This window comes from Lipotes vexillifer, unplaced genomic scaffold (genome assembly GCF_000442215.2).
Source record: "Lipotes vexillifer unplaced genomic scaffold, Lipotes_vexillifer_v1.1 scaffold152, whole genome shotgun sequence".
In the NCBI taxonomy this organism is placed as follows: Eukaryota; Metazoa; Chordata; class Mammalia; order Artiodactyla; family Lipotidae; genus Lipotes; species Lipotes vexillifer.
The window spans coordinates 1,053,280-1,077,351 of NW_006795886.1; the positions used below are offsets into that span (position 1 = coordinate 1,053,280).

The 24,072-nt window shown below is 41.0% G+C and overlaps 1 protein-coding gene across 2 annotated transcripts; it reads left to right on the top strand.

The window, feature by feature from the left end:
* The first annotated feature begins 7,765 nt into the window (after positions 1-7,765).
* TSPAN6 (tetraspanin 6) lies at positions 7,766-12,813 on the top strand. Of its 2 annotated transcripts, none has more exons than XM_007467964.1 (8): positions 7,766-7,956; positions 8,853-9,041; positions 9,290-9,364; positions 10,210-10,308; positions 10,596-10,730; positions 11,045-11,128; positions 11,849-11,954; positions 12,592-12,813. In XM_007467964.1, exons 1-7 carry the CDS (start codon positions 7,870-7,872, stop codon positions 11,915-11,917), a joined length of 738 nt encoding a protein of 245 aa, XP_007468026.1. In that variant the 5' UTR covers positions 7,766-7,869; the 3' UTR covers positions 11,918-11,954; positions 12,592-12,813. The 2 variants fall into 2 exon arrangements, with proteins under 2 accessions (XP_007468026.1, XP_007468027.1); XM_007467965.1 differs by lacking the exon at positions 12,592-12,813 and having other exon boundaries at positions 7,870-7,956; positions 8,853-8,871; positions 9,004-9,041; positions 11,849-11,917.
* The last annotated feature ends 11,259 nt before the right edge of the window (positions 12,814-24,072 follow it).

Genomic DNA, 24,072 nt, shown 5'->3' on the forward strand with positions numbered 1-24,072 from the left:
AATTGAGATGATCTATCTCTGCATGGCAAGGTTATAGCCATTGCTAAGCTGTTTCCCAATGATCTCTTATGGAGGGCTGTGTTTCTCCTCACTAAGCAAGCTTTGTTCATTTTAGTATCTGATAATGAGACTGTTCTACCACAGTGCAGAACAACTCCTGATACTTTCCCTCCCCTTAGAGTTTAATTTCCATCCTGTTAAATGCATTGTCCTGGAATAATTTTTTTTAGCTGTTGTAGAAATGATTTCTTCCTTGTGTGTGTAAGCAAACTGGTAACCCCTTCTCAGTCATGAAGGGAAGAATTGTGTTTACAATAATAAAAAGTTCAGTAGCAAGCCCATTTCATTTGCCATCCACCGATCAAAAATATGTAATGAGTGTTAATCATGTGTTCAACAGTGTGATCATTGTATAAAGAAGGCAAAGACATGGTCTTGGCCTCATTCATTTAATAAGTTTATCAAACATCTACTGTGTTAAGGATGGTGGACAAAATCCCTGACATCCTAATCCATAATTAATTAAACAAATATTTGTTGAGCATCTATTATGTGCCACACACTCTTTGAGGTATCAATACCTGATAGACATCAATGTGTAAAATGGAGATAATCCTTGCCCTCATGGATTGGAGGAGACACACATTCAACAAAAATGTTCTTTTTTTTTAAACAACTTTATTAGAGTACAGTTGCTTTACATTGTTGTGTTAGTTTCTGCTGTATAGCAAAGTGAATCAGCTATATGTATACTTATATCCCCATATCCCCTCCCTCTTGTGTCTCCCTCCCACCCTCCCTATCCCACCCCTCTAGGTGGTCACAAAGCACCGAGCTGCCCTCCCTGTCCTATGTGACTGCTTCCCACTAGCTATCTACTTTACATTTGGTAGTGTAAAATACCAAATGTAAAAATAGTCAATGCCACTCTCTCACTTCATCCCAGCTTGCCCTTCCCCTTCCCCGTGTCCTCAAGTCTATTCTCTACATCTGCGTCTTTATTCCTGTCCTGCCTCTAGGTTCTTCAGAGCCATTTTTTTTTAGATTTCATATATATGTGTTAGCATATGGTATTTTTCTCTTTCTGACTTACTTCACTCTGTATGACAGATTCTAGATCCATCCACCTCACTACAAATAACTCAATTTCATTTCTTTTTATGGATGAGTAATACTCCATTGTATATATGTGCCACATCTTTATCCATTCATCTGTCGATGGACACTTAGGTTGCTTCCATGTCCTGACTATTGTAAATAGAGCTGCAATGAACACTGTGGTACATGACTTTTTTTGAATTATGGTTTTCTCAGGGTATATGCCCAGTAGTGGGATTGCTGGGTCGTATGGTAGCTCTAATTTTAGTTTTTAAAGGAACCTCCATACTGCTCTCGATAGTGGCTGTAACAAAAATGTTCTTAACTGCAATTGTGTGTGTTTAGTGGACCAACCTTCATTGGACATCTATTATAAGCTAAGAACCGGAGGACAGTGATGAGTAAAAACTGTGTGATTCTTGATCTTATGGAGCTTACTCTCCAGCTCCCAGAGGGTTTATGTTTACTACGGGAGAGAAGGGGGACACAAACAATTAGAAAATTGTACAAGACCATATAAATTTCCAAAAGCTATGGAATACACTGTGAGGTCTCTGTGGGAAGACATGGGCTGTGGTCTGTTCTCAGGCAAGGGAAATGACATGTACAAGGGCTCATTGTTAGCTCAGAGGGGAGATGGGTTCAGGGGAGCAGTAGGAAACAAAGTTGAATTAATACAGTAGGGCCAGATTGTGAGGCCCTTGAAATCAGATAAAGGAGTTTACATTAAACTTATGTGTTAGGAAATAGTGAATCTATTAAATGTGTGTGTGTGTGTGTGTGTGTGTGTGTGTGTGTGTGTGACAGAGAGAGAGAGAAAGAGAGACAGAGAGATGGAGAGAGAGGAGAGAGAGCTAGTGAATGAGCAGAGGAATAAATTCTACCAGGGTTGTTTTCTTTCTAAAAAATCCCTTCACTGGCTCCCTCGTGGCAAAGAGTATAGTCCCAGCTCTTAGCAGGGCACACCGTACCCCGCACAAGCAAACCTCACTTATGTCCTCAGCCTAGTTTTAAACATTCACTCCATGACTCCTCATTCTGGACACACTGAACCTCTTGCTCTTCCTTTCACACTGTGGTAGCTTGGAGCAGATATATTTACTCTACCCTGTAACCCTTTCCCTTCTTTCCTGGGCTGTTGAGACCGTATCCATCATTGCTGCTGAGAAGCTTCCCTCAGCCCACCGCAGCCAGAACTGGTTTACTTCAACTTCCTTTCTATCATATCACTTTGTACATGTCTCAATTACAGGATTTATCACACTTATTGTCACTGTTGATATATGACAATCTCTGTCCTCTATTCTACTAGTCTGTTCATCTCAGACTCATCTCTGTCCCCTACTAGCCTGTGAGTGGGACCACGGCTTAGTCTTCTTCATTCCCCCAGCACCAAACACAGAGGCCAGCATGTGCTAAGGTGAGGATGCTGCATAAGGCCTCATGTCCCACTTAGGGCTGGAAGGAGCAGGGCAGAGGGGTGGCAGAGAGAGATTAAAGAAAAAAATGGAGAGATTATGGAAATCATAGGGAGATCAAAGTAAGGGGATACATGAGACAAGAGGGGCAGCATTTGTATGAAGCACTGGGATGGGTAATATGAAGACCTTGCTCAAAACAGGTGGGGTCAATTTAAAAAACCAACATTTCTTCAGCACCTACTGTGTGTGGGTAACACTATGTTAGACACTGTGGGGATATAAAATTAAACAAAACACCTTTCCCTATGATTTGGTTGGGAAGATAAGACAAAGACTGGCAACATTCATGCATACAAATACAAAGTTTTAAGGTTCTTAAAGTTCAGTATCATTTTCAACTTCAAGACTTTTATTATGAAGCCCCTCAGCAGTCAATAAGGTATTGTTTTAAGAAATATTAGATATGGAAACTGACTTGCCTAGTTGAGATCTCAGCAAAGCTCAACAAGCCTAGACTTGAAACAATTTTCTTAGAAACTGGACTAAGACAAATTGACATGGAAATGTAAATTTTAATACCATTTAGGAGTATTTCTCATTTCTCTGTGTCTCAAACAGTATATTATGAGCCTTTTTGAAAGAGGCAAGATCAAGGCTGGAAAGGGAAGAAAGGATTCATAGAGAATCCGAAAAGACAAGAGGAATAAAAAGATATTCCTATTCAGGAAACTAATTTTTAAAACTATACCTATGATTATCTGTTTAAATGATGATGTTTAAATTATGTGTTTAAATGATGTTTATCTGTTGGCTGTAATGTAAAATATGACACTTTAAGAAAATAAGTAGGGCTTCCCTGGTGGCGCAGTGGTTAAGAATCTGCTTGCCAATGCAGGGGACACGGGTTCGAGCCCTGGTCTGGGAAGATCCCACATGCTGCGGAGCAACTAGCCCTGTGAGCCACAGTTACTGAGCCTGTGTGTCTGGAGCCTGTGCTCCACAACAAGAGAGGCCGCAATAGTGAGAGACCCGCGCACCGCGATGAAGAGTGGACCCCGATCGCCACAACTAGAGAAAGCCCTCGCACAGAAACGAAGAGCCAACACAGCCATAAATAAATAAATAAATAAATAAATAAATAAATAAAAGGCAAAATTCCTTTAAAAAAAAAAGAAAATAAGTAGAAGGTGCTTTTAGATTTTACGATAGGCACTTAGCCAAAGGTAATTGGAGGGATTCTAGAAAAGGTATTAGAAAATGAAAATGGTAAGATCATTATGTGAATAAGAGATAAGATGCATTCTGCACAAAATGCCTAATGTCTTTTTACTGGTGCCTAAGACAAGTAGTAGTAATGTCCCAAGACATTATCAACTTAATTTTTCTGTTTTTTTTTAAATTTTTCAGTGTGACACTGGGATGGCTTAGACATTTAGTTTTTAATTTCATTTAACTTAATCAAACCTTGAGTGACTACTAAGTGGTTAGCCTCAGAGACCAGCTATGGCCAATGAGCTGAACAGGGGTTGGCTGAGCACCAAAGGAGCTCATCAACTGAGCATTGCGTCCTAGGGTTCTGGAGAGTATAAAAGGGGGTGCAGTAGTTTCTGAACAGCAGGATGTAAGACAGGTAAGTAGAGAAAAAGCAGGTACTGAAAGCAGGTATTGTAGTAATGGACTAAGGGTATGAGTTAACATGAGTAGTCAGAGTATAAGCACTGATGTTAAAGAAAAAGGTATGTGTGTGGGCCAGGGTGGGGGGTTGGGGGGAGGATGCTCTCATTGAGTTGGGGTTGAGCTGAACCTTAAGTTGGGGGGGCAGGAATTTTGAGTTTGGAGAGTGGGAAGTGAGTAGGGAACAGATCTTATTTATTGGGGAAGATAATCATACTGGCTTATTGTGGAACAGAAAATTCACTTTGGAAAAGCTGTCGGAAATAAGTTGATACATGTGCTGGGGGAGGCATCATTTAAATGCCAAAGAGAAACATTTAAATCTAATCTTGAAAGTTACAGGAAGTTAATAGGGAAGGGACACAAATCTATACTAAATATTGAATGTAAAACAAGCAGCAACAATACTTAAGAAAGGTATTTTCCTTTTTTCCTACATTTTCGGCATCAAACATGTTCTTGTGCTCAGAAAAGAGGGAGAAATTAAGAGGCTGAACCAGAAGAACTGTTGAACTCTCTACCACTCTTGGATGCTCAGGATTACCTCCTAGGTGATTGGGCTATTGAGTGAAGGCAAAAGCAAAATTCAACAAAAAACCCCAAGTATGAGGCAGAATTGGGGAAACCATTGAGGTTCTTGTGCTTCAGGGGCTCCAAAGAGCCCTTGTTTGTGTTTAAATGTACAATGGCAGCATGTCTCATCACAGAGTGGGCCCCATTTCTGATGAGGGAAACAGAAGTTGCCAGGGCTTAGTCCTAGGCAAGTTACTTAGCCTCTTTGAACCTGTCTCCTCATCTGTAAAATGTGGGCAGTGGTAGTCCTCACCTCACAATAAGGGCTTTTGTAATGTAAGCATGAGGCAACGCTTGTTGATTGCTTAGCAACGGTGGTTGGTACATAGTCAATGCTCAATATTGCAGTCATTATTAATACTTTAAAGAATAAGCTTATAACCTAGAGAATTACTTGTTACATTGCCTAGATGGGATGAGACGCCCCTTTGTCTGGGTTTGGACCCAGACCCAGGCCTAAATTTAAACTAAACTGAACTTCTGGGTTTGGTGGCATGGCAACAGGGCTGGGTGGGGGGGAGTAGCAGGGTGGGAGGCTCTGGTGCAAGGTGTTGTGGCCATAGGAATATTAAATTCCATGTCAGCTTTCGGTTTAATTTGGCACCGACTGCTATTCAAACAAAGCAGCGTTGTGAGTGGCAGAGGAAGGGAGAGGAGGAAAATCAACACATTCTTGGAAATAAGATGTGGCTTTTGCTTTGACTATTTTGTTTTTTCTTCAGCCACAGAAGTATTTATTTGCTCTCAGGCTCATAATGAAAATCCCTTTCAGGACATGGTACAAACCTAAGCTTCAGATAAAACTTCCATTTAAGATGACAAGAATTTAGCAAGACTTCCCTTGATACTTTTTTGTTTTAATATGAGAACCCCTCAGATAGTGCTATTTAGTTTAGGGAGACAGCTTTAATTATACTTAGAGCCCCCCTCAACCTCATTTCCTGTAGCTATGACATATGTGGTACTTTATAAGTTGATGTCTGCTTTATGCCTGATGACCTTGGCTTAGTGTTTACAAGATGTATAGATGTATCATTTACCCATTCTCTCTATGCATTTATGTGTTAGGCTTTTCTAATTTTAGGATAAGCTTTTAGTATAAAGTGTGGCAGTGCAATAGTTCTCCAGTAGTTGCTCTCTTGGACCTCAGACATCTGGCATGGTGCTATAGGAGATGGTCCTAGGTCAATATTTGAAGCACAGGGAAGCTCTGTGTGACCAAGTTAATGGAACTTTCCTGTTTTCTGGTTCTGTGGTATATGTGGTATATGTTTAAAGCAAATTTTTTTTTTTTTTTTTTTTTTTTTTTTGGCGGTACGCGGGCCTCTCACTGTTGTGGCCTCTCCTGTTGCGGAGCACAGGCTCCGGATGCGCAGGCTCAGCGGCCATGGCTCACGGGCCCAGCTGCTCCGGGGCATGTGGGATCTTCCCGGATCGGGGCACGAACCCGTGTCCCCTGCATCGGCAGGCAGACTCTCTACCACTGCGCCACCAGGGAAGCCCTAAAACAAGGTTTTGAGCAAAAAGTTTAGGTATCCATCTCTTCTTCACTAATGCAGGACTTATTGTCATAGCAATACAGTAAATGCCCATTTGTAATGTTAAGCTTGTGTCAGTGATGATGTAAATTGGTTGGTTAGGAAACTGATACTGTCTTCTAATCCCACGCCTCTAGAAATAACACACACACACACACACACACACACAACACAGTTTCTTCCCTCAAAGAGCTTATACTTTAGTTGAGAAACCAGACCTTAATAGATTTAAAAAAAAATCCCTCTCCTGAGGTTTCCAGTATTTAGGAGACCGTGAAGAGGGCTGTGTTTTTTTTTTTTTTTCATTCCACTTTATCCCAAAGTCTGACTTTGGGCTGCCTGTGGACATAAGGGACTGGAAACTTTCTGGTGATTCATTCTCATCCTGTTAGCAGTTTAAGTCCTTAGGAACACATGGTCTCAAGTTCTAGGAAGATCTAAGCAATTGGGAGAATTTCTTGGGGATAAGCAGGCACCAAATACCATATACAGCTTGTATAATAGGGGAGATGATTGCAAAGCACAGTTATCTCTAGTTTTGGCTTTGCTATTAGTTGTATGACCTATGATTTCAGCCTCTTTGTGATCAGCTGGTTCTTGATCTGAAAAACCAGAAGGCTGGAATAGTACAGTGCCTTTCAGTTTTAACATTTAAAAGGGGGTCACATTTACCTTGTATTCTCTGTAGTGCCTTCCCTTTTTGAAGTTTGTAGCTAATAGCTGAACTTACATTTCAGGATTAAGTACTTTAAAACACTTTTCCTCAACTCCCAAGTTACTCAGAGGATAAGGGAGGAGAAGGATAAAGGAGCTTGGCAAATTCTTGTAGAGAAATTCTAAAATTCATTATCTTTCATACTTACCTTTGGAATTCATACAAGTGATTATTTCTTATACTTCTTATGCCCCCTCCCCACCTCATAAAAGAATGTTCAAAAATCGAAAAGCACAAAACAGGAGAAAGAAATCAGCGTAATTCTACCATTCAGATAGAATTGCACTTTTCCTTTCGGTTTTTATCTACAAACATGTGACTGGACGTATCGCTCTGCGATCTGCTTTTGTTTCTCTTTGGAAATATATATCTTGAGAGTATTTTGCGATGTCATAAAATCTTCTTAGGTCACTTTTAACCTCTTTCCATTTCTGTTTTTCCTTCTAGGGCTCCAGGGGCCAGCGAGGCCGAATCTCAGAGCGCTGCTGGTGCTGCTGGTGATAGAAACAATATGATAGAGTTATAAGGTCAGGGGGAGGGGTGGCGGGCGGGAAAGATTCCTTGAGCGGAAAAATGAAGCAAGCTCCCCTTTGAAGATCTAAGAAATTTCCGACACTAGAACCTTTTGTGTAGAGTTTTCGGCAACCTTCGACAGGGGGCGCTCGGAAATTGCCGTCACTTTCCGGACAGCCTCCCGGACCTTGCCCTCTAGAAAATTGTACAGTGTTCCCGGCTCTTAGTCGCAGACGCTCGTAACTTTTCGGCACTTTCCGGGGAGACTCGGGGGCTCCGCGCCTCGCTCACTCTGTTCCGATCGCCTGGTGCGGCGGGGCAGGGTCTCGGGCTAGTCATGGCGTCCCCGTCTCGGAGGCTGCAAACCAAACCGGTCATCACTTGTTTCAAGAGCGTCCTCTTGATCTACACATTCATCTTTTGGGTGAGACACGGAGATGCCCGGGGACGGGAGTGGATCCCGGGCTGGGGTCGTGCGGAGGGAGCGCGGATCGGGAGTGGGGAGGGGAGGCGCTGGTGGGGCTGGGGCGGCGGTCGCTGCTGGGACCCAGGCGCTGGTGACGACGTGCTGGGGCTCGGGCTCGGGCTCGGGCATCTCGCCCGTGCGGGTCGGGGTGTCGGGCGACGGCAGCCGAGAGGCTGAGCCGGGTCCCAGACGTGCCTAGCTTTGGAATTCGATGCGGGGGGCGAGTAAGGGAGTGAATCCCCCCAGAGCAAACAGAGTGTGTCCCCGGACCATTGGAGAGGCAAGGCTTGCCCGGCCCCGGTGAGGGTTCGCATGCATAATAGTCATTTTCTTTTCACTGCTTCATAAGAGGGGAGTATTTCGCAGGTAAGTATGGTAATGGCTCCACTCCCGCCAGTCTGTCCTTGGGCTTGCTTTGTGTACCATCCCTTTGTACCCTGTGCTCATCTCTGAACTGGGGGGAAGGGGAAAGTTTCTGGAACTCTTAGAAACACTCCCCCCGCCCCCCACCCCCACCTGCGGAAAGGTTTTCTTCCTAAGGCGGGTGTAAAACAGTTAAGTTTTGATCCCTAGGGCAAAAAAACAGATAAAGTTTAAGAATTTTGTCAAGGTGCCTTCTCTAGCTGCCCCTTGGTTTTGTCCTGGCCACAGTGATTCAGCGTGTGGATTTATCAAGGCCTGTTCTTGTGTACAGCCCCACCCCGCTTGTCTACCATATCCCAGCCACAGCTCTTTGGCCACAGACTGCTGCATCAATTCTCACACCTATTGTTTCTTAAACACCTAGTGGTTTGTGGTTTGAAGATGTTGCTGTATACAGTGTGTAACTCTCAATTCTCTGATTTCCCACATAGATCACTGGTGTTATCCTTCTTGCTGTTGGCATTTGGGGCAAGGTGAGCCTAGAGAATTATTTTTCCCTTTTAAATGAAAAGGCCACCAATGTCCCCTTCGTGCTCATTGGCACTGGCACTGTCATTATTCTTTTGGGCACCTTCGGCTGTTTTGCTACCTGCCGAGCTTCTGCATGGATGCTAAAACTGGTGAGTTCTTGCTTTCTTAGAATTGGTTGCTGGTTTTCGAAAAGGCTTATATGTTGTAGGCTTTGTTTCTTGGAACTAGGCATGGCCCTTTTTTATTTTTCCTCTTCCTTATGAAAACTTAGCAAGTAACAGTGTAGCTGCCAATTCCCACCTTTGTGTTTTCCCTGCCCTTTTCCATAAAAACGTGAACAGCTCCATTTGCAGCTGTGATATATAAACTGACTTGGACTTTTCTTTTTATCCTGCAGTATGCAATGTTTCTGACTCTCATTTTTTTGGTTGAACTGGTCGCTGCCATCGTAGGATTTGTTTTCAGACATGAGGTAAGCCTGAGTTTGGGAACCTTAATATGTGAAAATTTATCCTCTAAGAGATAAAGCTGGATAAATTTAAGTAATAGAGTTAAACGACAGCTTTCACTAGTTTAAAAAATCACTTACAGCTGTGTTTAAAGCTGACCTTTTTCAACCTGTAACTGACAGTAATGACTTTCTGGTAAAAAAAAAAAACCTAGCCCACTTTTTTGGTAAAGACTGATAGTCACCAGAAGAAAATTGAAGGTACCCATAATTATTTGTATTTGCAGTCATTTTTCTGTGTATAAGTACCTATTAAAGTGTAGATAGTACAATTTATAACTTTAGCGATAGGAAAAGATTTAAAGCACAAAACTGATAACAGAAAATTGATACCTTCTCCACTCATCAAAACCTTAATAAATCTGGGGTTAGGAGGTCATTCAATGAGTACTGAAGGCTCATCAGTGAGAGTGGTAGTGCAAAGTGGTAGTGCATTCTCCCAGAGTGAGATTTTGTAGCTTAAAAATCCCATAGGCATCAAATGTGTACTCAATTGAAAGTGAAGAAAGACTGAGGGTGGGAGGAGATACAGCAGAAGGAAGCTGCCACTTGAATAAATATATGTTCCCACAGCACTTTGAACTTCTAATCGTTATCATCTTTTACTGGAATGTTTTGCTTAGGAATCCCCTTAGCTAAACTTACATTGCTTAGAAGACAGGATTGGACCATACAAGTTAATTACCATACACATTGCTGCTATCAAAGATAGGACCATTTGGTCAGATGTGGGAATTTCTTATTTGACCCAGAAACCAAAAGAACATTCTAAAATCTTTGTTTACTGGCCTTGTGTTTCTTTGCTGTAGATTAAGAACAGTTTTAAGAATAATTATGAGAAAGCTTTAAAGCAATATAACGCTACGGGAGATTATAGAAGTGATGCAGTGGACAAGATCCAAACTACGGTAAGTGGTCATAGGTGGTGGCTTCTCAAGAGGGGAACAAATTCCTTATTCCCTCAGAGAAGAGGATAGGGCCCTGCCTACCAGACGTTGTCCATTTGTACTGTAGCAGTGAAAGTAAGACTAGTCCCAAAGTGCTAATCTCATGAATTATAATGCCAATAGAGAACAGCTGCTTTAAAATATGTCTTAAGCTAGAGATTACCAAGTATAATCTAAGATGGTGGTTTAATTGTTTGACTACAAAGTGGTAATATGAACTATAAATGCTTCTGTTGGATTTTTTTCAGTTGCATTGTTGTGGTGTCACCGACTATAGAGATTGGAAGGATACTAATTATTACTCAGAAAAAGGATTTCCCAAGAGCTGCTGTAAACTTGAAGGTTGTTCTCCTCAGAGAGATGCAGATAAAGTAAACAATGAAGTAAGGAGTAAAAAAAGAATTTAATTTTTACTCACAATACATGTAATCTGAAATAGGGTAGAGCAGGTGTTATTCTCATTGAATAAATGAGGAAACTGAAGCTCAGAAAATTGGTGACTTGATTTCACACTTAAATGCATAACCCAAAAGGTGGAACCTGTGTTCCTCAAAGGAGACAGGATTTGTTATGAAAGGATAAATTTTAACAAAAGAACAATCAAAGGCTAAGGTAGCTCATCTTTCGCAGAGATGTGTGATCAAAGTATTTATTATGGTTTGAGCTGTACTTCATGTTTTTTTTTCTCTTCCATTAGGGTTGTTTTATAAAGGTGATGACCATTATAGAGTCAGAAATGGGAGTTGTTGCAGGAATTTCTTTTGGAGTTGCTTGCTTCCAGGTAAGTCCTTGTAGTTAGGAAATGTTTCATCACTCTTGTTAGGTGTAAGCTACAAGATTTCCACTTTGAAGGCTTCAGTTTTGGCTTCAGGGCCCTGGTTAGCAAGGGCATTTTTAGAGAAGTCATATTTTCACAAAACTCTCAGCTGCTCATCACAGTAGAGATGTAGTAGTTTTGCTCTTTTCATTCCAATTTTTGGTTGTCTTGCATCTTATGTTTTCCTACACTGTTTTCCACAACTACAGAGTTCTCTAAGACCTGCCCTGCTAGTTTTGTCTGAATCTGCACTAATAGCCGCTAGCCACCTTTCAAAAGTTATGTGGCTAGTGGCCACCGTGTTGGACAGAACAGGTATTACAGAATATTTTCATCATCACAGCAGTGTTTTAGAATCCTCCAAGAGAATCTCTGCCTTGATAGATGGAGATTTTACTTGATGAGATGCATATTCTAAGCCATATCCTTTTTGCTCTGATAACTGAGAGGGAGAGTAAGGAAAGTTTCCCCAAACTTCAAGATTTTCCTGAGTGATTTTTGTCAGTGGTGGTTGTGAAATTCCGATCACAGTAGTAGTTAGACTTCACTTATATGCTTACTCTAGAAAAAAACTTAAGAAAATTGGTAGTGAATTAGAAGTGAAAGGAGAATATACCTGTATCCTGAGGTCTTTAAGCTTTGTATGTATATGTGTGTTTAATTTTGCTTGTATTTTGTTTCCAGCTGATTGGAATCTTTCTAGCCTACTGCCTCTCTCGTGCCATAACAAATAACCAGTATGAGATAGTGTAACCAGCATAACATGGGCCTGTTCCTCTCCAACTTTAAGGTATGTTCATTTTGATCCTCAGCTCTCTCAGTGTTAGTGTTTACTCCAGCCTATACATGTGATGGATGGACTGAGTTTGCCAAGAAGATCATGTCCAGCAGTGCATTCAAATGTTATTGTTACTGTGTAACCCTGCGTAGGCACTTGTCTCTCAATACAAGTCATGGCCAAAAAGGACAGAAGGGCCTCTCTGGGTTTACCTGCACATGTCAGCCTAAAGATCCTAAGTGGTCCCCTTTCTAACAGATTTGGACCTAGTGTAGAGAAGTGAAGAATCCCAATAGTGACCTGGCAAGTACACTCTGCTCTTGGTCAATATCGGCATTTTCCCCTGGTCTTTTACCTAATTCTCATTTATTGCAGTCCTCTGGTGGACTGTTACTAGAGTGATAAACTCATCTAGCTTAACTAGATTTTGGAGAAACATGTGCTTCAATAACTTCAGTATTTGAATGGTAAAACGTGAGAACTGTAGCTGGCTGAATTAATCCCTGGGGCGCCCTTCACATTTGAATTGAGCCACTGACTGGGAACACGTGAAGGTCTTCATTAGCAGACTAGATTAAAATGTGTGGAAAGGAATACAGATATTGAAATTTGGGTTATAAGTAAATTAACTTTTTTTCTTTAATTTTAGGATATTAACATCCCCACCCCCAACCCTGTGAATTACAAGATCGCCTGGATGGAAGACCGACATTTATTACAGATAGATTGAAAAACTATAACCAGTAGTCTGATTCGATCAAGACATTTGCTTGATATGTTCGAAGTCCACCTTTTGTCCCATTCATGTTAGATAGTTGAAATCCCCATGTCACTCTGAAACACTGGAAGAGCTTAGTAAATTGTAAATGAAACAATACTGTGTTCCTCTTGACTTTTTTTTTTCTCAGTGTGTGGCTTTTGAAAGTCACTGTGAGTTTGCTTTCAATGTAGTGTGATCGAAAATTGATCCTTCCAAACTGGACCTTTACCCAGCCAGGGTTATCTGGTGTGATTGTATAATTTGCATCAAGAAGTTAAAATGTTTTCATTAGTCTCTGTTCTGCTGATGGGCAGAGAGTCACATTGTGTAATTTAATTCCAGCCAGTAGTTGAATAACACCCATCATCAGAGTTGCCAAACGGTATTAACGACAGTCTCTGACCTCTAAGGCACCCAAGACTATAAAAGGCACTACCAGTACTCTGTGATACACCAGGTTGCAACACAGTTAACACTTTACATTTCTTTGCCTCGAAATTTAGGTATTTATACTAACATTTATATTTCCCCTATTGTTTGAAAAGTTCTAATTATTACTTAATGGTGCCAAGAGTTATTGTATTCTCCTTAGGAATTTAAAGCAACTCATCTTCATTAGCTTTAGCTGGTATTTCCTTACCAGGTTGATAAGAATTGTCAACATTAAGGTTAACTTTTTTTTTAACATCTTTATTGGTAAGGTTAACTTTTAATAGTCTTAGTTTTGTTTTGTGCCTTTGATTAATAAATATAAATCTTTTACACAATAAATAGTGTTTTCCTCTAAAATCATTGTGTTTAACTTTTGGAAAATCTGGGGTGGTTGTTTTCCACTGAGAAAGCTAAGCCCCATATTTCTACTTGGAGTACAGTTTTAGATATGAAATATAAAACTGAGGTCTTGACTCTTATTTTTAAAAAGTCCCTGTTTACATAAACTATTCCCTGTGAAAGGATTACATTCCTTGCTATGAAATAGCATATGCTTAGCATTCTCCTAGAGGTCAGACTCCTTATTGTATAGTTTACATTAAGAAGTTGGATAGGGAGAGGTATAACTTGTACCTTCAGGCTAATAAGGAAATTAATAATTAAAATTGGAGTTGGAATGGGGGAATTCTTTCTTTGGTTTTGAGTTTCTTTATATATCCATTAGTAGGACCTAGCTCATCTGATTGCCACACATTCACACAGTCCTTGAATTTGATGGTAAAGGGGAATCAATCACAGTTATAAGGAAAGTGGATAAAAGCTACTAGTTGAAAAAGATTAATAGTGAATTTTGGGGTACATGTTTTAAAGTACTTGGAGTTACTGCAGAGAAAGGATATTCTCCATTAAAACATTTGATGGGTGACGTTTTTATGTTTTATTTCTTTTTGGCTGCGTTGGGTCTTCGTTGCTGCACGCGGCCTTTCTCTAGTTGCGGAGAGCGGGGGCTACTCTTCATTGTGGTGCGCGGGCTTCTCACTGCGGTGGCTTCTCTTGCACAGCACGGGCTCTAGGCATGCGGGATCAGTAGTTGCAGTGCACGGGCTTAGTTGCTCCTCAACAAGTGGGATCTTCCCGGACCAGGGCTTGAACCCGTGTCCCCTGCATTGGCAGGCGGATTCTTAACCACTGTGCCACCATGGAAACCCTGATGGGTGACTTTTGACATAAGATATAGGGATAAAACAATTGAAAACTAGTGGCTTTCCAAATGCAGTGAATCAGAGTTACTGAAATAAGTGAAGCTAAAGAAGGACTTAAAGGACAATCAGATTTATTTTAAGGATAATCAGCAATTTTCAAATAGCTGTTTTTCACTAGGGTGGCCTAGAAGAAACTTTTAAAGTTTTCTTTAGTTCTTTTAAAAGTTAAGTATTTTTCCTCATTATTAAAAAGAAAAAAAAACCCAGGACATATGCAAAGTAGGAAGAGAAAAAACACACTGCCTTGCCCTTAAGGTGGGTTGGTGTATTTATTTTTAAGGTGGGTTTATTTTGGATGGCCAATTACAAAAGTCCCTTCTAGTTAAGGTGTGCATGTGCAAACTGGGCTGTAAAATCCACCTCCACTTTTGCAGTGTGCCAAAGCTATCCTGTGGGTTGTCTCACTTCCAGGCACCAGGTTGCCCACTGCAAGGAGGCTCTGAGCTCCACTTTGAGAAGCAGAGCTCCACAGCTGAAAATGTGGAAAGCTTGGCAGCTTTGGCCTATTCCTGTGAGGGGTTGGGTTTACGTCGTAGGCATCAAACTTTTATGGAAAATAAATCCCTAATACAAGGTATAAATGCCATTTATGTTTTTCCTCAGAGTTCACACAGGATTCTTTGAGATGATGTTTTTAACCTCCTGTCAGAATCCAAGTTGGTACTTTGACAGTGATGCCAGCCAGCCAAACTGATTAAATTATGAGAGGCAAAGCAGTGTGTGCACTTTTGTGTGTGTGAAACTGAGGAAACTTTGGTTCCTTTGGACTATTCTGTATGGCTTTTGTTTGTATTTGTAGGAAAAAATCTAACACAAGCTGTAACTACCATTCCTCATGCATACATAAGATACATTGAGATTTGATATTTTTAAAATTTGCTGCCCTTCAAGGTTGACACCTTGCCTGTGATGTGGTAAACCAATCTTTTTTAATTCAAAAAGGAAAACAAAAGGTGAATATATCAGAAAAGAATACATAAACTCAAACACTTTCAGGGAAATGAGACTTTCATTTTTAAGCCATGGGTCTAAAGCTTTGCCCAGATTCCTCATGAGAGAAAAGCCATTATGATTTAATTATGGCTTTTCTATTAGGTACCCCTACCCTGTGGAGCTTTGTAGACTTTGGCACTTATAAGAGCACAGCAAATGCTAATGAAATGAATGAGGGAGTGAATCTAATTACAATGGCTTCTTAATGTTCTGTGTGAAATAAGTTGTTGATCTAAATATCTCATTCTATAAAAGCCACTGTTTATATAATAGAAACCACCTGCCCAGTCAGAAACCACTTAACCTCAGAAACCACTGCTAACTTCCTCCCTGTCAAATCACTTTTTGCTGCTTTTCTTTTTTGAAGTCTTTGCTACATGCAAGGCCACCGAAGATTCTTGGTTTTTGTTTTGACCTTGTAATATCCTGCTTTTCTTCCCTTTTACTGCTGATTCTGGTTTACTTTGCTGTTTTAATTTCCTCCTACTTTTCAAGTGTGGCTGCCCCCCAAAGTCTTGCATTTGGCTTTCTGCTCTTAGGTTATGCTGACCTTGGAGGAACTGAATGTAGATAACACTTCAGTTGTGTGTTGCTAATTGTGACTTGCTTGTACCCCCCTCTCCCTCCAACACCCCAAAGCTTAGCATTCTGAACATTTAAAAATTCAAAAACCCCTCCTATAACATGTAGTGCATGGATAGTAGGCACATTTGATGCTGACTGAACTGGTTCCTTCACCAGGAATAACACAGTTTATGGCAATCGAGGAAAATGGGCCAGTTGCTCTGAGAGTTTATCATTGGCTCTGCTACATGCATTCATCAGATGAACATGAGTTCTTTGGGTAAGACTGTTATACTTCATCTGGTGGTGCTCTCATTACCACGTCCTCAAAGTTTTTATTAAAAAAAAACTGAAGTAGTGACTTGTAAATATTTCTCTCTTCCAGCAAGTTTTTCACCACCTTTGCTGCGAAAAGACAATCTCAGTAGCAACATCCTCAAAGTAAATCAAACTGGCATGGTGCTTGCCTGGATATAGACAATCAATTCATGAATGGGTGCACACAGTGTGTAAGTAGGTAATACAAATACTCAGAATCATCGTTGGAAAGGTATGGACACAGGGCAACACACCTGGGGTACAGATTAAGATTTTGAGAGGTGAGGGACTTGAGAGATTTTCTCTCTAAGTGCACGTCTTGACCTTCCTTAGAAGGAAAATGGCATCTAAGAGGAGGTAGACCCTTTCCAAAGAGTTATTTTTCCTACTCAGTTTCTTACTCCCCCCCATCCCCAGCCACCGGAAGGTAAGATAACTAATGTTTACTGAGTACTTACTAATTGCCCAACACTTTGTAAGGTGCTTCAATAAACTACCCTGTGCAGGGAGATAGACCTATCCCCATTTTTCAGAAAAACCACCAAAAACCTGAAGATTAGGTTAAATAGCTTGTCAAAGGTCTCACAGCTAGTAAGTGGCAGATCTAGGATCTGACTCTGAAGCCCATGCTTCTTTCATTGAATTATGCTGCACCTTAATAACAAAAAGTCTCTAGGGATTACGTGATGCTGGTCCATGGCCAGAGAACAGGAGTAAGAAAAGCAATTCTCCTCCAAGTATCATTTAATCAGTCTTTACTGAATATGAAATCTTTAAAAAGGAAAACTTCATGAAAAAGAGTATCCTATTTTCTCACAACATGCTCTTGTAGGGTGTTAGCATACAATAAGTACCTATTAAAAACAAACATATCTGTAGTTACTCCCTGTCTCCACAACCTTACTGAATCAAAGAAATGACTACAAAGAGTTAATCACAGTCTAAACATTAACCCCTCCCATTGTCTTTTAAGCATCTTTTCATACCGCCAGAGGCTTCCTAAAGTTCATAAGCTAATATTTCCCACTTTAGTAAAGATACTCCACAACACTCAGCTGCTTTCATAACATATTCTCTTGCAACTATCTTTAAACATTAAATGGAACCCCTCCCCCAAACCTCCGCTACACAGACACACACATGCTGGAGGCAGACTCACTCTCAACTCTGCAGGCAGAAATCTGAACCTTGCTTTTGGCAAATAGGTTTATTTGCACATGCGCACATGCACGTGGATAATCTATCCCCCTACTGGACAGCAGCAATTTCCAAGACCGACAGGCCTCATGGTGCGCCCCAGGGCATCTAGGGAATTCAGAGCTGCACACCACAGCTCACTGCAGCCTTGAATTCAGCCCAATCGCAGTCTGACCCAAGCAGGGGAACAAGCAACACAGGCCCTTCTTTCATCGTCTTCCTCAGCCCCCACCCCGACCCTTCTTGGCCTTGAGCCCATGCTGGGCCTCTGACACTGGCAGAAGGAAACCTAACAGAAAGCATGCCATGGTAATTATTTGAGAACTTGGCCTGAACGCCTGAAGGCATACCCAGAAGAATTCAGAAAATATCAAAAAGTTTAGGGAAAATTAAAAATGTAAAAATCTGACAGATCAAAGATAACCAATGTTTTGATTTAAAAATAGATGTTTCTTATCTACCAACCAAATGCATGAATTATAAAATGTATAAAAAATTCAGAGTTCAAGTGGTATAAAGTAATAAAGTAATAAATTTGTCTCCCTTTCCTGCCCACCCCCATTCCCACTTCCCAGAGTGGGAATTACTGATAAAATTTCCTTGTGGGAAGGAGACTATCAAGATCGCAGAGGAGTAAGATGTGGAGATCACCTTCCTCCTCACAAATACATCAGAAATACACCTACACGTGGAACAACTCCTACAGAACACCTGAACGCTGCCAGAAGACCTCAGACTTCCCAAATGGCAAGAAACTCCCCATGTACCTGGGTAGGGCAAAAGAAAAAAGAATAAACAGAGACAAAAGGATAGGGACGGGACGTGCACCAGTGGGAGGGAGCTGTGAAGGAGGAAAGGTTTCCACACGCTAGGAAGCCCCTTCATGGGGGAGCTGGGGGGCGGTTGGTTGGGGGGAAGCTTCGGAGCCACGGAGGAGAGCGCAGCAATAAGGGTGCGGAGGGCAAAGCGGACAGATTCCCACACAGAGGATCGGTGCCGACCAGCACTCACCAGCCCGAGAGGCTTGTCTGCTCACCCGCCGGGACGGGCGGGGGCTGGGAGTTGAGGTTCGGGCTTTGGAGGTCAAATCCCAGGGAGAGGACTGGGGTTGGTGGCGTGAACACAGCCTAAAGGGGGCTAGTGCACCACAGCTAGCTGGGAGGGAGTCCGGGAAAAAGTCTGGACCTGCCGAAGAGGCAAGAGACTTTTTCTTCCCTCTTTGTTTCCTGGTGCGTGAGGAGAGGGGATTAAGAGCGCCGCTTAAAGGAGATCCAGAGAGGGGTGCGAGCCGCGGCTATAGCGCAGACCCCAGAGACGGGCATGAGACGCTAAGGCTGCTGCTGCCGCCACCAAGAAGCCTGTATGCGAGCACAGGTCACTATCCACACCTCCCCTCCTGGGAGCCTGTGCAGCCCACCACTGCCAGGGTCCCATGACCCAGGGCCAACTTCCCTGGGAGAACATACGGTGAGCCTCAGGCTGGTGCAATGGCACGTTGGCCTCTGCCGACACAGGCTCGCCTCACATTCTGTACCCCTCCCTCCCCCCGGCCTGAGTGAGCCAGAGCCCCCTAATCAGCTGCTCCTTTAACCCCGTCCTGTCTGAGCGAAGAACAGACGCCTTCCGGCGACCTACACACAGAGGCAGGGCCAAATCCAAAGCTGAACCCCGGGAGCTGTGAGAACAAAGAAGAGAAAGGGAAATCTCTCTGAGCAGCCTCAGGAGCAGCGGATTAAATCTCCACAATCAACTTGATGTACCCTGCATCTGTGGAATACCTGAATAGACAAGGAATCATCCCAAATTGAAGCGATGGACTTTGGGAGCAACGATATATATGTTTTTTCCTTCTTCTCTTTTTGTGAGTGTGTATGTGTATGCTTCTTTGTGTGATTTTGTCTGTATAGCTTCGCTTTTACCATTCGTCCTAGGGTTCTGTCTGTCCATTTGCTTGTTATTATTATTTTTTTTAGTATACTGTTTAGCACTTGTTATCACTGGTGGATTTATTTTTGGCTTGGTTGCTCTCTTCTTTCTTTTTTTTCTTTTTTTATTACTTTTAAATTTTTTTAATTTTAAATAATTATTTTGTATTTTAATAACTTTATTTTCTTTTTTGCTTTCTTTCTTTCTTCTTTTCTTCCTTTGTTCTGAGCCGTGTGGCTGACAGGGTCTTGGTGCTCTGACTGGGTGTCAGGCCTGTGCCTCTGAGGTGAGAGAGCCGAGTTCAGGACATTGGTCCACCAGAGACATCCCAGGTCCAAGTAATATCAAACGGCGAAAGCTCTCCCAGAGATCTGTCTCAACGTTAACACCCACCTCCACTCAATGACCAGCAAGCTACAGTGCCGGACACCCTGTGTCAAACAACCAGCAAGACAGGAACACAACCTCATCCATTAGCAGAGAAGCTGCCTAAATTCATAATAAGGCCACAGACACCCCAAAACACACCAGCAAACACGGTCCTGCCCACCAGAAAGAAAAGATCCAGCCGCATCCACCAGAACACAGGCACTAGTCATATCCACCAGAAAGCCTACAAACCCCACTGAACCAAACTTAGCCACTGGGGGCAGACACCAAAAACAAGGGGAACTACAAACCTGCAGCCTGCGAAAAGGAGACCCCAAACACAGTAAGTTAAGCAAAATGAAAAGACAGAGAAACACAGAGCAGATGAAGGAGCAAGGTAAAAACCCATCAGACCAAACTAATGAAGAGGAAATAGGCAGGTTACCTGAAAAAGAATTCAGAGTAATGATAGTAAAGATGATCCAAAATCTTGGAAATAGAATGTAGAAAATACAAGAAACGTTTAACAAGGACATAGAAGAACTAAAGAGCAAACAAACAATGATGAACAACACAACACAATAAATGAAATTAAAAATTTTCTAGAAGGAATCAATAGCAGAATAACTGAGGCAGAAGAATGGATAAGTGACCTGGAAGAAAAAATAGTGGAAATAACTACTGCAGAGCAGAATAAAGAAAAAAGAATGAAAAGAATTGAGGACAGTCTCAGAGACCTCTGGGACAACATTAAATGAACCAACATTCGAATTATAGGGGTCCCCGAAGAGAAAAAGAAAGGGACTGAGAAAATATCTGAACACATTATAGCTGAAAACTTCCCTAATGTGGGAAAGGAAATAGTTAATCAAGTCCAGGAAATGCAGAGAGTCCCATACAGGATAAATCCAAGGAGAAACACGCCAAGACACATATTAATTAAACTACCAAAAATTCAATACAAAGAAAAAATATTAAAAGCAGCAAGGGAAAAACAACAAATAACATGCAGCGGAATCGCCATAAGGTTAACAGCTGATCTTTCAGCAGAAATGCTGCAAGCCAGAAGGGACTGGCAGGACATATTTAAAGTGATGAAAGGGAAAGACCTACAGCCAAGATTACTCTACCCAGCAAGGATCTCATTCAGATTCGATGGAGAAATTTAAACCTTTAGAGACAAGCAAAAGTTAAGAGAATTCAGCACCACCAAACCAGCTTTACAACAAATGCTAAAGGAATTTCTCTAGGCAGAGCACACAAGAGAAGGAAAAGACCTACAAGAACAGACCCAAAACAATTAGGAAAATGGTAGTAGGAACATATGTATCAATAAGTACCTTAAATGTAAATGGATTAAATGCTCCAACCAAAAGACACAGACTGGTTGAATGGATACAAAAACAAGACCCATATATATACTGTCTAGAAGAGACCCACTTCAGACCTAGGGACACATACAGACTGAAAATGAGGGGATGGAAAGAGATATTCCATACAAATAGAAATCAAAAGAAAGCTGGAGTAGCAATTCTCATGTCAGAAAAAATAGATTTTAAAATAAAGACTATTACAAGAGACAAAGAAGGAAACTACATAATGATCAAGGGATCAATCCAAGAAGAAGATATAACAATTGTAAATATTTATGTACCCAACATAGGAGCACCTCAATACATAGGGCAAATGTTAACAGTCATAAAAGGGGAAAGCGACAGTAACACAATCATGGTGGGGGACTTTAACACCCCACTTTCACCAGTGGACAGATCATCCAAAATTAAAATAAATAAGGGAACACAAGCTTTAAATTATACATTAAACAAGATGGAGTTAATTGATATTTATAGAGCATTACGTCCGAAAACAACAGAATACACTTTCTTCTCAAGTGGTCATGGATCAATCTCCAGGATAGGTCATATCTTGGGTCACAAATCAAGCCTTGGTAAATTTAAGAAAATTGAAGTCATATCAAGTACCTTTTCTGACAACAACACTATGAGATTAGATATCAATTGCAGGAAAAAATCTGTAAAGAATGCAAACACATGGAGGCTAAACAATACACTCCTTAATAACCAAGAGATCACTGAAGAAATCAAAGAGGAAATCAAGAAATACCTAGAAACAAATGACAATGAAAACACGACGACCCAAAACCTATGGGATGCAGCAAAAGGAGTTCTAAGAGGGAAGTTTATAGCAATACAATCCTACCTTAAGAAACAGGAAGCATCTCAAATAAACAACCTAACCTTACACCTAAAGCAATTGGAGAAAGAAGAACCAAAAAGCCCCAAAGTTAGCAGAAGGAAGGAAATCGTAGAGATCAGATCAGAAATAAATGAAAAAGAAATGAAGGAAATGATAGCAAAGATCAATAAAACTAAAAGCTGGTTCTTTGAGAAGATAAAGAAAATTGATAAACCATTGGCCAGACTCATCCAGACAAAAATGGAGAAGACTCAAATCAATAGAATTAGAAATGCAAAGGGAGCAGTAACAACTGACACTGCAGAAATACAAAGGATCATGAGAGATTACTACAGGCAACTATACGCCAATAAAATGGATAACCTGGAAAAAATGGGCACATTCTTAGAAAAGCACAACCTTCCAACACTGAACCAGGAAGAAATAGAAAATTGAAACAGACCGAACACAAGCACTGAAATTGAGACTGTGATTGAAAATCTTCCAACAGACAAAAGCCCAGGACCAGATGGCTTCACAGGCGAGTTCTATCAAACATTTAGAGAAGACCTAACACCTATCCTTCTCAAACTCTTCCAAAATATAGCAGGAGGAGGAACACTTCCAAACTCACTCTTTGAGGCCACCATCACCCTGATACAAAGACCAGACAAAGGTGTCACAAGGAAAGAAAACTACAGGCCAATATCACTGATAAACATAGATGCAAAAATCCTCAAAAGAATGCTAGCAAACAGAATCCAACAGCACATTAAAAGGATCGTACACCATGATCAAGAGGGGTTTATCCCAGGAATGCAAGGATTCTTCAATATACGCAAATCAATCATTGTGATACACCATATTAACAAATTGAAGGATAAAAACCATTCAATCATCTCAATAGATGCAGAGAAAGCTTTTGAGAAAATTCAACACTTATTTATCATAAAAACCCTGCAAAGTAGGCATAGAGGGAACTTACCTGAGCATAATAAAGGCCATATATGAGAAACCCACAGCCAACATCATTCTCAATGGTGAAAAACTGAAACCATTTCCTCTAAGATCAGGAACAAGACAAGGTTGCCCACTCTCACCACTATTATTCAACATAGTTTTGGAAGTTTTAGCCACAGCAATCAGAGAAGCAAAAGAAATAAAAGGAACCCAAATTGGAAAAGAAGAAATAAAACTGTCACTGTTTGCAGATGGCATGATACTATACATAGAAAATCCTAAAGACTCTACGAGAAAACTACTAGAGCTAATCAATGAATTTGGTAAAGTAGCAGGATACAAAATTAATGCACATAAATCTCTTAAATTCCTATACACTAATGATGAAAAATCTGAAAGAGAAATTAAGGAAACACTCCCGTTTACCATTGCAACAAAAAGAATAAAATACCTAGGAATAAACCTACCTAGGGAGACAAAAGACCTATATGTGGAAAACTATAAGATACGGATGAAAAAATTAAAGATGATACCAACAGATGGAGAGGTATACCATGTTCTTGGATTGGAAGAATCAATACTGTGAAAATGACTATACTACCCAAAGCAATGTACAGATTCGTTGCAATCCCTATCAAATTACCAATGGCAATTTTATTGAACTAGAACAAAAAATCTTAAAAATTGTACAGAGAAACCCAAGACCCCGAATAGCTAAAGCAGTCTTGAGGGAAAAAAATGGAGCTGGAGGAATCAGACTCCCTGACTTCAGACTATACTACAAAGCTACAGTAATCAAGACAATATGGTACTGGCAAAAAACAGAAATCCAGATCAATGGAACAGGTTAGAAAGCACAGAGATAAACCCTCAAACATATAGTTACCTTATTTTTGATAAAGGAGGCAAGAATATACAATGGAGAAAAGACAGCCTCTTCAATAAATGGTGCTGGGAAAACTAGGCAGCTACATTTAAAAGAATGAAATTAGAACACTCCCTAACACCACACACAAAAATAAATTCAAAAGGAATTAAAGACCTAAATGTAAGGCCTGACACTATAAAACTCTTAGAGGAAACTGAGGCAGAACACGCTATGACATAAATCACAGCAAGATCCTTTGTGACCCACCTCCTAGAGAAATGGAAA